At 33.1% G+C, this 15315-nt stretch overlaps 1 protein-coding gene across 1 annotated transcript; it reads left to right on the top strand.

Annotated features, from left to right (window-relative positions):
• The first annotated feature begins 340 nt into the window (after positions 1 to 340).
• On the top strand, positions 341 to 11023 carry LOC139482027 (glutathione hydrolase 1 proenzyme-like). The gene is made up of 13 exons (XM_071265663.1): positions 341 to 488; positions 1816 to 2061; positions 3109 to 3206; positions 3500 to 3616; positions 5135 to 5339; positions 5726 to 5886; positions 6476 to 6622; positions 6843 to 6982; positions 7717 to 7904; positions 8288 to 8387; positions 9381 to 9524; positions 10116 to 10229; positions 10654 to 11023. Exons 1-13 carry the CDS (start codon positions 466 to 468, stop codon positions 10831 to 10833), a joined length of 1863 nt encoding a protein of 620 aa, XP_071121764.1. The 5' UTR covers positions 341 to 465; the 3' UTR covers positions 10834 to 11023.
• Positions 11024 to 15315: the final 4292 nt, after the last annotated feature.

Raw genomic sequence — 15315 nt, 5'->3', positions numbered from 1 at the left:
TATTTATCATTTGTAACATATTGAAAACAAATTAATTTTTTTTTTAAATTTCACATCACATAAAACATTTCAAGACCCTCACATATTCTCGTTTTTAATATTTATGCATCTGTTTTGTAATTAGACGTTAAACTTCCAAACATTCATCAATCATCATCAGCATGACCATCACAGAAAAAATATGTCTTATTTCGCCGTTATTTTTTTATATGTTAATGGCAATGTGGCACTTGTCTCAGAATTGTTTTCGCTATACTTATAACTAATTATAGGGGAAGAAATTCGGAGACAAGTGCCTCTGAACGTAGTGTATATATATGAAAAAAAAGATGTAGTGACAACCTCTAGTTCAGGTTATTTTGGAAGTTATATATAGAAATATAACCACAAGCAAGTTGTACAAAACGTGAAACTAACATGATTTAACCTGGCGAAATAACATTTTATTTACAGGTAACAAACAACATGACTGGAGCCGAGGATAGCAGGTATGTCTGACTAACACTCTAAAATATGTAAACACATGTGCATTTTATTAATTACATAAATTAATTATACATTTAATTATACTTTATTTTTACTAAAAATCATTTATTTTTAAAGTATCTTAATCCTTATGTAAAATTCTAACTCTTACTTTTACTATCCATTCATTGGTACGATTTATCGCATACACCACTAATTCCTGTATATGGGCGATTTATTACGTAATACTATATGCACGATTTATTACTGTACGTGCGCGATTAATTACTGTATGTGCACGATTAATTACTATGTGTGCACGATTTATAACTGTATGTGCATGATTTATTGCTGTATGTGCACGATTTAATACTTTTAAAACATGGATCGGCCCCACAAGGCCATCGTCCAGGAACGCGTTCATTGGTTTTACATGTACGTGCTCAAATCTGACATAATATCCCTCCTGTTTAGTTTACATGTTATTAAAAAAAACATCGATCCTTCATGCAAATAATACACTTATAATTGGTTTTCTATTGTACAGTGGTTTTTTGTTTGTTTTCAATGAATTAGCAATAAATTGAATTTTGAATAACGCCCAAAGCAGTAAACACAACGAATCAGCTTTGTTTTACACTTATTATAAAGATACCACTGATAGTTCTTTTCTGTGTACAGACCACAACGTTGGTTTTCCTTTTTTTAAATTTGGCACAAATGTATGCATTCTTGTGAAAATGTTTCATTGCCTTTAACCCCCACAACTCCTCTTATTCGTATACACTCGTAACATACCATGCAAGAATGCAAACTCTTCTGCGCCAGTGCAACATTTTCATCACTAGTTTTCATAATACCTAAAATCATGTGTATCAAAAAAAGTATGCATACATTTGTGCCAAATTTCAGTTTACCTACAGACTGACCTAAGAGGGGGCCCGCTCCAGTCACGTTTCAGTGATTTCCTATATAAGCAACCAATTTTTTCCCAAAAAGGGGGGGCGGGCCCCCTGCCCCCCCCCTAAATCCGCCTCTGGTAATAGATTGGCTTCTGAAAAAACACAACAATGTTAGTGTTATCTTGAAATTATCGATTTTTGTTTTGTTATTTAATGATTGATTAAACCACTAAACAATGCATGTGTTTAACATTTAAAACATTTACTCGTTGCATGAGCTTTTTGTTATAGCAGAAACTAGCATTTTGATATAAAGTTCAATATACGCAGTGAATATAAGTTGTTCATCAGATGATACAATTTCAATATGTTTTTTTTATTACGGTATTGCTCCTGAGAAATATTTATTAATACTCTGAACCTTTTTCATCTATTCTTAAATTTGTAGTTTCATAACATCAACACCATCGAAGAAAGATCGACGAAAAAGCAAAAACAAGGTTTTACGATTTTTGAGGCGGCGATGGGTAATTTATGGACTATTAGCCAGTCTCCTATTAGCATTTGTTATAGTGGTAATTTTGGCAGCTATCCTTGGGAGCAAAGAAGGAAACCACCACGGTCAGCCTAGAAAAATCACAGTACGAAAGGGAGCAGTTGTAGCTGATCATGAAGTGTGTTCCAGAATTGGAAGGTATATAATAAAACGCAAAGATGTATTAATGCAATATGAATCAAGAGTTTAAAATCTTATCTTGGCTTTTTCTCTATTTCTAACAATTAAAATGAACTTTACTTAAAAGACTACAATGTGGTCCAAATGAACTACCATGTGAAGTATCAGATAAAGACCTAATTATATGCAAACCTATTCTGTTGTTAAATAAATGCCTATACCATTTAAGACGCAAAATCTGACACCCCGAGTGACATGATATGTTTTGATTAGTTTTAAAACCATTAATTTTACACTAAGAAGCTGGCATTTAGTTAAATTTCATGATAGAAATTCATTTCTATGAAATGTATACGGTAACACATGTTAAAAGTAGTTGTTTCTATCCTGAAACTTGCATATGAAGCCTCAAAATCCGCTACACGGAAAACTAGGGAGAAGTGTTTGAGAGAACATAACATTGTACTCGTCTGCTCCTACTTGCTGGACATACATTATGGTTCGGTGCCTTCCGTGAAATACTGCAATACATTATTGGGTGGTAGCAATTCTCAAATAAGAAATTTTTATACTTAAAATTACCTTGATCGTTTTCTCCGCTTCAAAACCGCCACCCCGTGTCAAACATAGACATCCGCATGTGACGTTCTACACGGGTTTGAAGCTAGATAAGTATCGCGGCAACCGTATTACAATAAGGAATATCAAAATATCGAAATCTGTTGTCCAAAAAATAAACCAACAAAAAAAACTAATCAGAAACAATCCAAAAACACACCATGGTTAATGTCCATGCATATGTAAAATCACAGACAATACTAAAAACAGAAACTAGATTTATATGAACTCTAAATAATCTGTGATTAGCAACAGGTGCTACAGCATAGCAGTAGAATCCTCGTCACGATTTAGCCCGTTTTTGTTGAAAGTAAAGCAATCATCAATCAATAAAACCATTTTGCAAAATGCATGTTGCACCACCGGTAATTCATAGTCGTAGCAAGTAGTAGTTGGTTATATGGTACTAATATATCACATTTTGATTTTCAATACTTCTTCTTTCAGGGACGTGCTAGTAGATGGTGGTTCTGCTGTCGATGCTACTGTCGCTACTTTGTTATGTAACGGTATTATGGCACCTCATAGCATGGGGATAGGTGGAGGTATGTTATGATTTTTCGATAAGAAAGTTTATATCGTTATACGAAATCAACTTAAACGTAAGAACAATCACTCGCGATATTACCAAAGATTCGATATTTATAATAATAAATATACAAATGGTAAAAGCACAGAAACTTTGCGTGTTTTGAAACTTAACTTTGGTCTTTTTTGCCATGGTGTTTTCAGTTTATTATCAACTTCTTAGTTTGATTGTCAAAATGACTTTTGTATTGTTCGTATCACTTTAAGATATTATTTTAAGAAAAATAAGAGATAGACTTGTTAATTTTAGGTTGTTTTATGGTTATTTATGATGCACAGAACAAGAAAACATTAGTGATAGATGGACGAGAAACAGCACCGTTAAGTTCTTCACAAGAAACATTTGCCAACGAATCTGGGTACATAGGTAAGGTTCATGCTTAAGACCTGAAGGATGTAACAGGACATGGCTAAGACATCAAGGCGCCTGTAAAACGTTTGTGTACACCTGTCTTAAACCAGGAGCCTGTTTAGTGGTCGTCGTTTGATGATGTGGGTTCTGTTTCTCGTTTCTCGTTTTATGTATATATTAGACCGTTGGTTATCCTGTTTGAATGGTTTAAAACTAGTCATTTTGCCGTTCGGTGTGAGCCAAGTCTCCGTTTTGAAGAACGTTTTTTGGTCTATAATTGTTAACCTTTTAAACATGGTGACGTGTGTGTAAAATTGTCTCGTTGCCACTCATTCCACATATCTTCTAAGTATTTATATCATGTGAAAACATATGACAAGTACTATATATGACACGGTTTAATGCCCAAGAAACATACATCATATGTGGAAAAGTAACGATGCAAGATATAAGGGTCTTGAAAAATTACGTATCTTTATGTAGTTATGACATTAGGACCATGTCTCTATGTAAGAGGATGTCATTTTCTAACGTTTCTGAATGTAATACTGAATGTCAAAAAATGTTGATAGCACAACGAATGTGGAAGAGAGTATTGTATGTATTTGTAAATAAGCTATCACAAGCTATGAACACGTGTAATCGAATCAAGGTGTTGTGTTTTGACATACATATCTAGCAAATTGAACATGTCATCTCTTACGAAGCAGCGTCAATTGATGTGTATACATGAATATCGAATTTGTTGAAAAAAAAAAACAGTTCATCAAATACTTTTGATTTCCCTCTCAGAAAATCCAATACTTTAAGCAGATATTGTATGTGTTACTCTATATGTTGGTGCAGCGAAGGTCATTCTATTGTCTGGCCTTCAACGACCTTTGTTTCGGATGTTCGAATACTGCCTTAGACTAGCTTCATTGCATTGTACTATTGGTATATATACTGAGTATATATATCAAGACCGAGTTGATATATGTTGTATTAGATGGTATTATTGAGTAAACAATGTTTTAAAATTGTTGACAGCTAAACATATATACATGTATGTCAAACCGTCCATTCGGATTAGGTACTAGACTAAGTACACATATATGCACTTTTACAACTATCTGCAAGGTCGAATACTATTTTTACTTTTTTGTGTATTTCCGGTTTGTATACTACGTACGTAACTATGTTGAGATTTATTCCATCAATTCAAGTTACAATAGATTCATAGGGATTTTTAAAGGGACATATATATATATATTGAAATTAATTTAAAAAAAATCTATAATTGAGATGGCCGGTATGTTTTGAAGTTTTACCAACTAAAATACAAACACAATCAAAACACATTTTGCATTCTCTCAATAGCATTGTAATTTTTAGCGCACAAAATAGTAGTCATATGTGATCACAAATGTAAAGTATACAAGTGTCTAGCTCTAATTAGTACCAAGAATGTACTGACATGTACTGACATGTACTGGGTGTATATAAATTAAAAGCGAAAAAGCATCTTGTAATACTATATCTTTAATTATTCAGGTCCAAAGTTTATTGCTGTTCCCGGTGAAATTGCAACATATTGGAAAGCACATCAAAGATATGGAAAATTACCATGGAAACGATTATTCGAACCATCGATAAACCTGCTAGAAAATGGATTCCACGTTTCACATGCCGTAGAACGTGCAATGAAGATCGTAATGGCTGCTACTAATAACAGTGTTTGTGAAATACGGGGGATTGGGTATGTTTTATTTGATACATTGTATTTCCAAAAAGTTTAGTATAATTCATTTTTTTTTTAAATTTAGCAATTACATTAATTGTTGTAGTATTTGTAGCACATCCTATGACAAAACACTGAAAGATATAAAAATTAAAGATAAAGACGAATTTCTGATTGGCGAAATCAATTTTCTTTGCACCAGCATATTCGAAATCAAAATAAGGAAAAGTGATAAAAACTTTAATGTGAATATGCCAGGCAAATTATACCTTGAAAACTTCCATGAATTTTTCATTTAAACATACACTTGAGATTGCTACCATGTAACTGATGTCTTTTCTTGTCTCTCTGTCTCTGTTCAAATATGAAATTATTTGAAAAACGAATATTCTGTACGTTTTCAGTGAAATTTTCTGCGATAAGATGGGACAAATTTTACCAGAAGGAAGCTTTGTCCAATGGCCCAAGTTAGCAGAAACGTACAAACAGCTAGCAGATGTAGGACCTGACTACATGTATAAAGGCAAGGTCGCAGAAACTATGGCACAGGAAATCAAAAATTTAGGTCCGTTGTCAGTATGATATTTAGTATAATATCATGATGTTTGTAAATATATCCTGTATATATAATTGTATATCATTAAATGTTGTGAACAAATTCAAACTTCTTGTGTTAACGAACATCAAAATGCCAGCTATCAACATATACTAACACATACTAAGCGAAATGTTTAAGACAGGATTAACAAAAGGAAAAATTGCCTTGAAACAGAAATGATGTTTGTTATCTGTCTACTGTAAACATGCATGAAATATTTTCCACTGGAGTAAGGTGAACTCGAAACAATATTTATATATCTTTAATATGTTAAACAGTTGCAATTACAATGATATATAGACAACAATCTATTTGTTCATTGAAATACCAATTTTTAATGTTTTTTTTTTATGGATACCAAGTAAACAATTACTGTGGTAACTCGCTGGACATCATTGGCTAACTGACAAAGGTGATTATAATAAACGTAATGTTATCCTTACCCCTAAATGCGACGTGAATAAATGAAAAGCTGCGTTATATGAATAGAAAGGAAGCTAATTTGAACAATCTTGTATCGCAAACCATTGACATTTTTCTTTTACTCCTCGTGTAGGTGGAATATTCACAAAAGAAGATTTTGAATCCTATTCCGTGAAAGAAAGTTCTGGAATACACGTTGACCTCGGAGATATGATACTGCTGACCCATGGCGCCCCAAGTGGAGGACCTGTGATGGGCCTAACAATGAAAATACTTGAAGGTATTATTTGTTTTAGTACGTGACGATTTACATTGTGTCATGTTGTGAAACTTGTCTTTGAATTCTAACCATATGTAGATTTTGATTTAGGAAATACACCATAATTTCATTTAATATTTTTCATCATTGTCCATTTTCATATTGATTTAAATAAGTGCATATGCTAAAAAAACATGAAAACAAGACTTTTCATTTCAATCTTTTTATTTTATCTTACAAGGCATGGGAATCAACGAAGACAATTTGAAAGATACACCATCAAAAGCGTTAGCGTATCATAAAATGATAGAAGCAATCAAATTGTCATATGGGGAAAGATTTAAGCTTGGAGATGAAGATTTTGTAGATGGAGTGAAAGAGGTAATTGGATTAGTTTATTAAGGATGATAGTATAATTCTATGCAAACATATCAATATAGGAATTTTGGTTACAATTATCTTAGCAATGCTACGTTTGATCGACCTGTACTTAGAAAGGCCATTTTGGCCGACCTGTATTTAGAAAAGCCATTTTGACCGAATGTTCATTAACAGTGACCACTAGGCTGTCGACAAGGAAGTTGTGGGTTCAAATCCCACTCGAAGCAAGCGCGTTTCACTTCGATCTCGAATGACGAGAAGTTTGCAAGTTTTCCTGACGATTTTTGTAGTTTTATTCTGGTAGCCTGACTTCTTCCAATACAACTTGAAACCATGATAAAATCAAGAGTACCGAAAGTGGCATTAAAACAATTAATAATCAGCCATGCATCTGTTTGGCCTTTATTTTTTATTTTTTATTCCAGCGTCACTGATTATAGTCTTTTGAAGACTTAGCGCGCGTCTAGAGTACACATTTATATGCCTGGTATCTAAAATGTATCTTGTATGCGTTTTGTGATTTAACAAAAACCTACTTAGTAATAATGGAATGTATTTTATTAGAATTTGTTGTTGTTTATGTATGACATTTGTGTTGTAGTTTCACTACCTGTCTGGATTTTTTTGCTGTTTTTGTATTATGATATTTGTAACTTCATTAATTTGTTGTTTTACATCTCAATCTTCATCGTAATCAAAAACATGAAGAAAAAAATACAATTTGATATTTTTAGCTTGTAGAAAAGATGATATCTGAAGAATTTGCTGCAAACTTACGTGGAAAAATAGATTTAACTAAAACACATGATATAGAATACTATGCAAATGCGACTGAGGCAGCACATGATCAAGGCACTGCGCATGTCAGCGTTTTGAGCCCGGAAGGGGATGCTGTATCCGTAACGAGCACAGTTAATACATAGTAAGATTAAAAAAAATTCCACAAAGAAACGCCTGTATAACGTTAGGAACGAGACAGTTGTTTTTCCATTCTTTAGATTTTTTTTAGCTTTTGATTTCGCCAAAGGCTAAGGGACTTTCCCATTTGAATTTTCTTTGGAGTTCTGTATTTTTTTTTATTTTACTATTTTGTAAATGTAATTACACAGATCTAGATTAAAGTGTGTACAATATAATTAAAATTTTTACATGAAAAATAAATGAACCTTTTGTTTACAATTTCTATTCATTTTTAAGACTGTAGACATATCAAAAAGTCTTTTTGACTTGCATGTCTTTTTTTTACCTTATAAATGGCATTTCTTGAATCAGATAGATAAGTTTACACACATTTTTCTTTATTAGTTTCGGATCTCTAACAGTTTCGGAGTCCACTGGAATAATATGGAACAACGAGATGGCAGATTTCTCTTTGTTTGATGACAGCAATCTCTTCGGACTGAAGGTATTTATTAAAAGTTTCACAAGGAACCACTATCACTACTGATTGAAAATGGTAACTTCGAACCAAGTTAAAAGGCGATCTCTTGAATATTTCCGCTCAACGTTAGTCTGTGTGTTCTTGGACTTAATAACATACATAGACATCAATTACTATTGATCATTCAGAGTTTACCAAAAGTTTATGATAGTGATCAAATCTGCGATTCTTTGTCCTTTTCCAGATCAAACAACATGCAGGCCAATTTAAATGTTTTTAATTGATTTTTTTAATGGCCGTTCCCTTACTGATCATGCAGGCAAAGTTGACACTAATTTTTTTTTTAAAGCGACCCCTTGTGTTTTTTGTGCATATTAACATGCACTTAAATATCTTGTCCTTCGTATCTCATGATGAAGGTTAGGCCGGAATCCAATGTCACTTGAAATAAATCTATATCATAATGTTTCAAATATAAAGAAAAAAACGTGAAATAAGACATAATTTCACGTTGAACGTGAAATAATTTCTGTAATGAACGTTGCACGATAAATAAATACTTTTTGTGACTGAGTCAATGTCTTCTTGTATATATTAACTCTTTGTTTTACTTGATATTCCCGATTTAGTATACACATTTATGATATAATTGGTTTACGGCTTTTAAAAAAGTATTTCTTGACGATCCCTGCCAAGTGTTTGAATTTTATTTGAAAAATACCGAGCACGCAAAATAGGACTTTGAAAATCACGATGCACGTAAAATTAAATAAGCAGAACACGTTGAACGAGGCACCCGTCTTGCACGACTGAACGTCAAATAAAAAAGTAAAAACACGTTGAACGTGAAATAAAAAACGGCGATCACGTTGCACGAAAATGACCCTTTACCACCCTCTACAAAGTTAGATTATGTTTTAAAATATAAAAAGATTTATAAACGTATTTTTCTGACTTCAGTTCTCACTAACCATACTTATTTTTACTTGGTTGATTAACGTTACATTATATTTATAGGCAACAGTTCCAAATAAAGTTCAAGCAGGAAAAAGACCTCTGTCTTCCATGGCGCCAGCCATTTTTGTTGACAAGAAAACCGGAAGTGTAAGAATGATTATCGGAAATGCAGGAGGATCTCGAATAACAACAACAAATATACAGGTTAATTTCATGAATAATAAGCATTTCCATTTAACATTATCACTGAACCAGTATATATTTGTTTAGGGGTCAGCTGAAGGACGCCCTCGGGTGCGAGAATTTCTCGTTGCATTGAAGACCTGTTGGTGACCTTCTGCTGTTGTCTGCTCTATGGTCGGGTTGTTGTCTCTTTGGCATGTTCCCCATTTCCATTCTCAATTTTACAATATATTAAAGGGGTTGTTTTACATGCTGTTTATCTATCCAGGCTTCTGTTCTCGTACATGCATGAAATAGATTCAGCCATAATTATTACCAAGAAAATACTAAATGATGATACCAGATATTTCAACGGTGATACATGCTCAGTTTGCAATGACACTCGAAAAAATAACATGTGGTATAAGTGCCAATGAGACAATTTTTCATCCTAGCCACAATTATATAAAAATTTAACAATGTAGATCAAATAACGGCCTTTAACACGCAATCGTGGTTCACACCGAACTGCAAGCTATAAAGGGCCTTAAAACTGTTAGATCAAGAAGTGGTTTATTTATGGAAGACAATTAATTACAAAATACGTTACTGAATATGATTTTTTTTATGTAGATAGCCGTTAGAAATTTATGGATGGGACAGGACATAGAGGATGCAGTCCGGGAAAAGCGACTTCATCATCAACTTGACCCCAATTTTTTAGTCTATGAGTTTGGATATCCACAGGTGAGAACTATTCTTTTATTGTTTTATAAATAAGTTTTTACATTTTTGTATACACTTAATTTCAAGGAAAATGTGTATACAATGTGTTCCCCGATGTATATAACGTCAACGCTAATAGTTCACCTAGTAGAAGCAACGGTAACCTACAAAATTACATAATTTGTCAAGCCCTGCTAGTTATAAAGCTTTCTCACAGGGAAACCATGCGTATGATGTCGGTGTAATAATGTTGCGTTGACAATATATATTGTTATAAGTATTTACTGATTTATTGTTATAAGTTTGTATAGCACTTTCTTTTATACATTTTCGAAAACGTACTTCTATTAGATTGTCAATACAACGAATACAGACATATTTGAAAGATATGTCAGATTTTGCTTTTCAATTGTATATTTCTAAACACAGCTGTTTTCAATTACAGGACGTTTTAGAAGAATTGAAGAAGTATGGTCATGAGTTGAAAATAAAAGACACTTTCATGTCGGTTGTTCAAGCTGTATCGAGAAACATGCGCACAGAAGAGATAAATGGGTTTTCTGATGAAAGAAAATTTCCGGGAAAAGCAATGTTTTACACTACGGAAGAAGATGTTTTTATGTGATACTGGCTGCATATTACATGCAATGCAACATGCCTAAAACAATATCTTAGTGTTGAGATAATCCTTAGTCCCAGAACTATAAAGTGTATCCAGAAACTGTTGTTGAATTCAGGGACGTTTAATGAAGGTGCCATGAGTTAGGTTTATAATGAACTTGCATTAATTTGATAAAAGTTGTTGTAAATTGTCACAGTTGATGTTGAAGTTTATATGCACTTGGAAATTACATATCATTTCTACACCTTTCGGATAATCTGATATTAGCCCCAATTGTTTTTGTTAAGTTCGTGTTGCTCAGTAATTGGTTTTCCAAGTAGAGTTTTGTGTACTGTTGTTTGTCTTTTCGTCGGTTTTGCTTTGTCAAAATAAAAATGATCAGGTGGGGGTATCTTGCTAATGAGACAACTCTCCGGTATGCTTGCTAATACCATTCCGCCAGATAACAAATGATATAGAAAGTACGAACTTTAATAATTAGCAATGCCCAACCCGCATCTGTTTGTTTTCTACTTATAAGTTTGAATATCCCTTCGCCTCTCTATGTTATAATATATAAAAAAAAATCATGACTGTATGTTGCTTTCAACAATAACTGAACATTTCTGTTACCAAGAACAAACAAACCAGATTAAGGGAACGGTAAAATACTATGTCGAGGGGATGAATAAATATAACAAGGAAACCACATGCACAGTTATACCGAAACGACGAAAACTTGAGCGTTTTTAAAAGAGAGCATTGATATCATGTACTCTTACAAAGTGAGAAGTTTAGCTAGCTATAAAACTGATCCACATTTTTCTACATAAGCAAAATAATGCCTGTACCAAGTGAGCGAAATGACTGTTGATTTCAATTCGTTTGACGTGTTTGAGCTTTTGATCTTGACATATAATAAGGAATTTTCGTTATGAAATATTCTTGCAGTTCGGTGATTTTGTAACTTTATTATTTACAGTACATAATTAACATAAATTAAAGTATCTGCATTGTTCTCTAGCAACTTTTTCTCTTGACTTAAAAAAAATAAGACCAAGTTTCTTATCTGTTTATATAATACTGTAAATGCCGAACTTTCCAACGTTTGTTTAGTATTACGAAAATATCAACATGGGAAAAGTTTTGAAAATTAAGTACAAATATGGGAAAGAATTTAAAGCTATCATAGGTTCATTTGTAAGCGGCCTTTCGTGCAACGTTAACAAATAACCTTCTACATTTGATTTTTGCCCAATGATAGCAAAATAAATTCAGACAAACATATTAAGATTTGATGGGATGTCTAACAAAGGATCCCGACAGACAAGGTTAGACTTATCAACGAATTTGTACTTACCATGAGCGACATGAGGGATGGTAATAGTGAAGCAGGTTTAGCTTAGTCTTTCTGAGCACGCCTGTTATTAATTTGGTAGTACATGAGTATTTCGTCGTCATTCTGTTTCAAAATATACCAAGTCGGGAATATGAGAGTTGTTATCCATTCAATTGATGTGTTTGAGCTTTTTATTTTGTAATTTGATTAGGAACCTTCCGGTTTAAATTTCCCTTGGAGTTCGTTATTTTTTATATTTGACTTTTTTTTATAATGGCGTTACCATTTTACTGTCAGCAGATGAATTTAAGATGCCTCTTGTCATATCTTGTATTATTTTGGAGGATTGGTAAAAATATAACCATCAATCGGCATGTTCTGAAACAATGAATAGAAGCTCGTACGCGCATTTAACCGGAATGATTGACGAAAAGTACGATCGTGTGGTCTGATCGCTAAATCATACATTGTTTATTTATAAAAGTACTTCATCATTGTCTCATAAATAATAGCAAATACAGCCATTGTGTTCACTCGACACTACTTAGAAATAAGATTGAATTTTGAAGTTCATTTTCTTTTTTTTTCTAGACAAACATTGTTGAACGAATTTGAGTGCATCTCATTTGGAATTGTTTCCCTGGCAAGTTCAGTCATATGATTTGAAACGAATAGTTTAAAATAAAATAAACGAGTATTGCCAAGTATAGCATTATCAAGTACCAGACTGTCGAACTTGCATGTGCACATGAAATTAATTCAAGGAGACAGATTAATATAAACACTTGATGCTTGATTTATGTGCTTATAAAATATAATTTTATTTGAATTATTGATAATAACATATTGTTTACATCAAATTTATTTACGCTATCATTGACACCCACAGATTAAGCTTTGAAAAAAATCCTTAGCTTAGTTAATGTATTGTATAAGATTTGTATGCATGGTAAATGCTAGCGTGTTCTATATAAAGTTATGGGATCAAACGACTGCATTACTCAGATAAACTCATCATATATACCACATGGATACCAGGAATAAAATTTAATATTTACGCCAGACGCGCGTTTCGTCTACAAAAGACTCATCAGTGACGCTCGAATCAAAAATGTTATAGAGGCCAAATAAAGTACGAAGTTGAAGAGCATTGAGGACCAAACATTCCTAAAAGTTTTGCCAAATACAGCTAAGGTAATCTATTCCTGAGATAGAAAAGCCTTAGTTTTTCCAAAATTCAAAGTTTTGTTAACAGTTGATTTATAGTTATAAACATATCAATGATAACTCAAGTCAACACATAAGTGCTGACTACTGGGCTGGTGATACCCTCAAGGAAATAAATCTCCACCAGCAGTGGCATCGACCCAGTGGTCACACATAAACTCATCATAGATACCAGAAATAAAATTGAATATTTACGCCAGACGCGCGTTTTGTCTACAAAAGACTCATCAGTGACGCTCGAATCCAAAATGTTATAGAGGCCAAATAAAGTACGCAGTTGATGAGCATTGAGAACCAAAAATTCCTAATTGTTTTGCCAAATACAGCTAAGGTAATCTATTCCTGAGGTAGAAAAGCCTTAGTTTTTCCAAAATTAAAAGTTTTTTTAACAGTTAAGTTTTCGCCCTCTACAAATTGAACAGGTCCAAATAAGCAAGGGAGAGGATGAATGTTTACCTGAGGCAGCCGCTGCTGTCGACGCATCTTTTTGTTGCTATTATCATTGTTAATTCAACTGATATGGTGGAGCTTATGTTCTAATTTGCAAAAGGGCAGTCAATTTGAAGATATGTATGATAAGGATGATTGCCGTTATAATTATTATTGAATTCTAATCACTAATCAGTGTCACCGAACGCATATACAAAAGAACTGAGTATATGATATGGGACGAATTACTGGACACTTCATTGATGAGCTTTACCCAAAACTCCTATCTATAGATGGACTGGTATTAAATGAGCGAACTTTTTAAACTCCGCCCAGTCAAGTGAAATAAATCTAGAAATACGTTTTAAATTTACACAAATATTTTTTCTGGTTAGTTAAATGAAAAAAAACAACATTGAATTGTATTATAAACGAACTTTGATTCCTACAATTTTAGCACACCGTGGTTGCTTCCTTGACAAACATAATGTTAGAATTACTTCAACAACGTGAGTCGTTTTAAAGCTACTTTTTTAACACCCCGCGATTCAAGTTCATAAGCCTGTTGGAAAGCTTTCTTAGCTGATTCATCATCTCCATAACGTTGAAACGCTATTCCAAGGCATACAAAGGACCAGGCTTTTGCCGTCGAGTCATATATACGATATGACTTTGTGACAGTCATGTGAAGATCCATGAGAGAATCACGACTTTCTCTACGATTGTTCAGATGATAATGACAAAGAAAGCGTAGCAAATGAGTATAAGTAGTCGGTGGCACACATAATGGCATATACTCTACTTCCATTTGTAATTCCTCAGGAATAAGAGTTGACTTTGAATGGAAAAACATGCCATTTGTTTGTATCATTTTCATTAACGGAAAAAAATTTGTTCGAAATGTTTTTACGCAGTAAAATGTAAGATTGTAGTACTCCAAATCTAAATGTGGATACAGTTTAAAATATATACCATTCGATAAAACATTCATTGCCTTAATGTATTGTTTCGTCCTATAGAAAAAAGAAGCAAACATAAGCCAACCTGAAATACTGTCATGGTATATATTCAGCAATAACTCATATTGACAGACTTTGTACTGCATGTAGTAGTATTTGTTTTTACATGTACATTGCAGTGGTATCAACTGAGCTTTTTGTGTGCATATCATCGACATATAGTGTCTATATACATATTTTATTTTGGTATTTTCATATGAAAGTAACTGGTGTAATCCTATTTTATCTCTTCGTAAAAAGTTGCGAAAACCACGACGACTAAACGATTCCATCACAGCTGCATCTGATTCGATTATCTTGGAATTCATAAATTTCTTGCTATCTGAAATTGACATATCAGACACAATACAAAATCCTCTAACGGGGATATTTGAAAGTTTTTCTGATAATAAAATACATTGCCAACCATAACTTTCCAATGACAATAAATTGTTTAACAGTATTTGCCGTGAATACCCCACTATCTTATTTTCAAATAAATTGTTTTGTGGA

The sequence above is a fragment of the Mytilus edulis genome, chromosome 7 (assembly GCF_963676685.1).
Source record: "Mytilus edulis chromosome 7, xbMytEdul2.2, whole genome shotgun sequence".
Lineage (NCBI taxonomy): Eukaryota > Metazoa > Mollusca > Bivalvia > Mytilida > Mytilidae > Mytilus > Mytilus edulis.
Note: the sequence above shows the minus strand (reverse complement) of the source record. Positions and strands in the feature narration are given on the sequence as shown.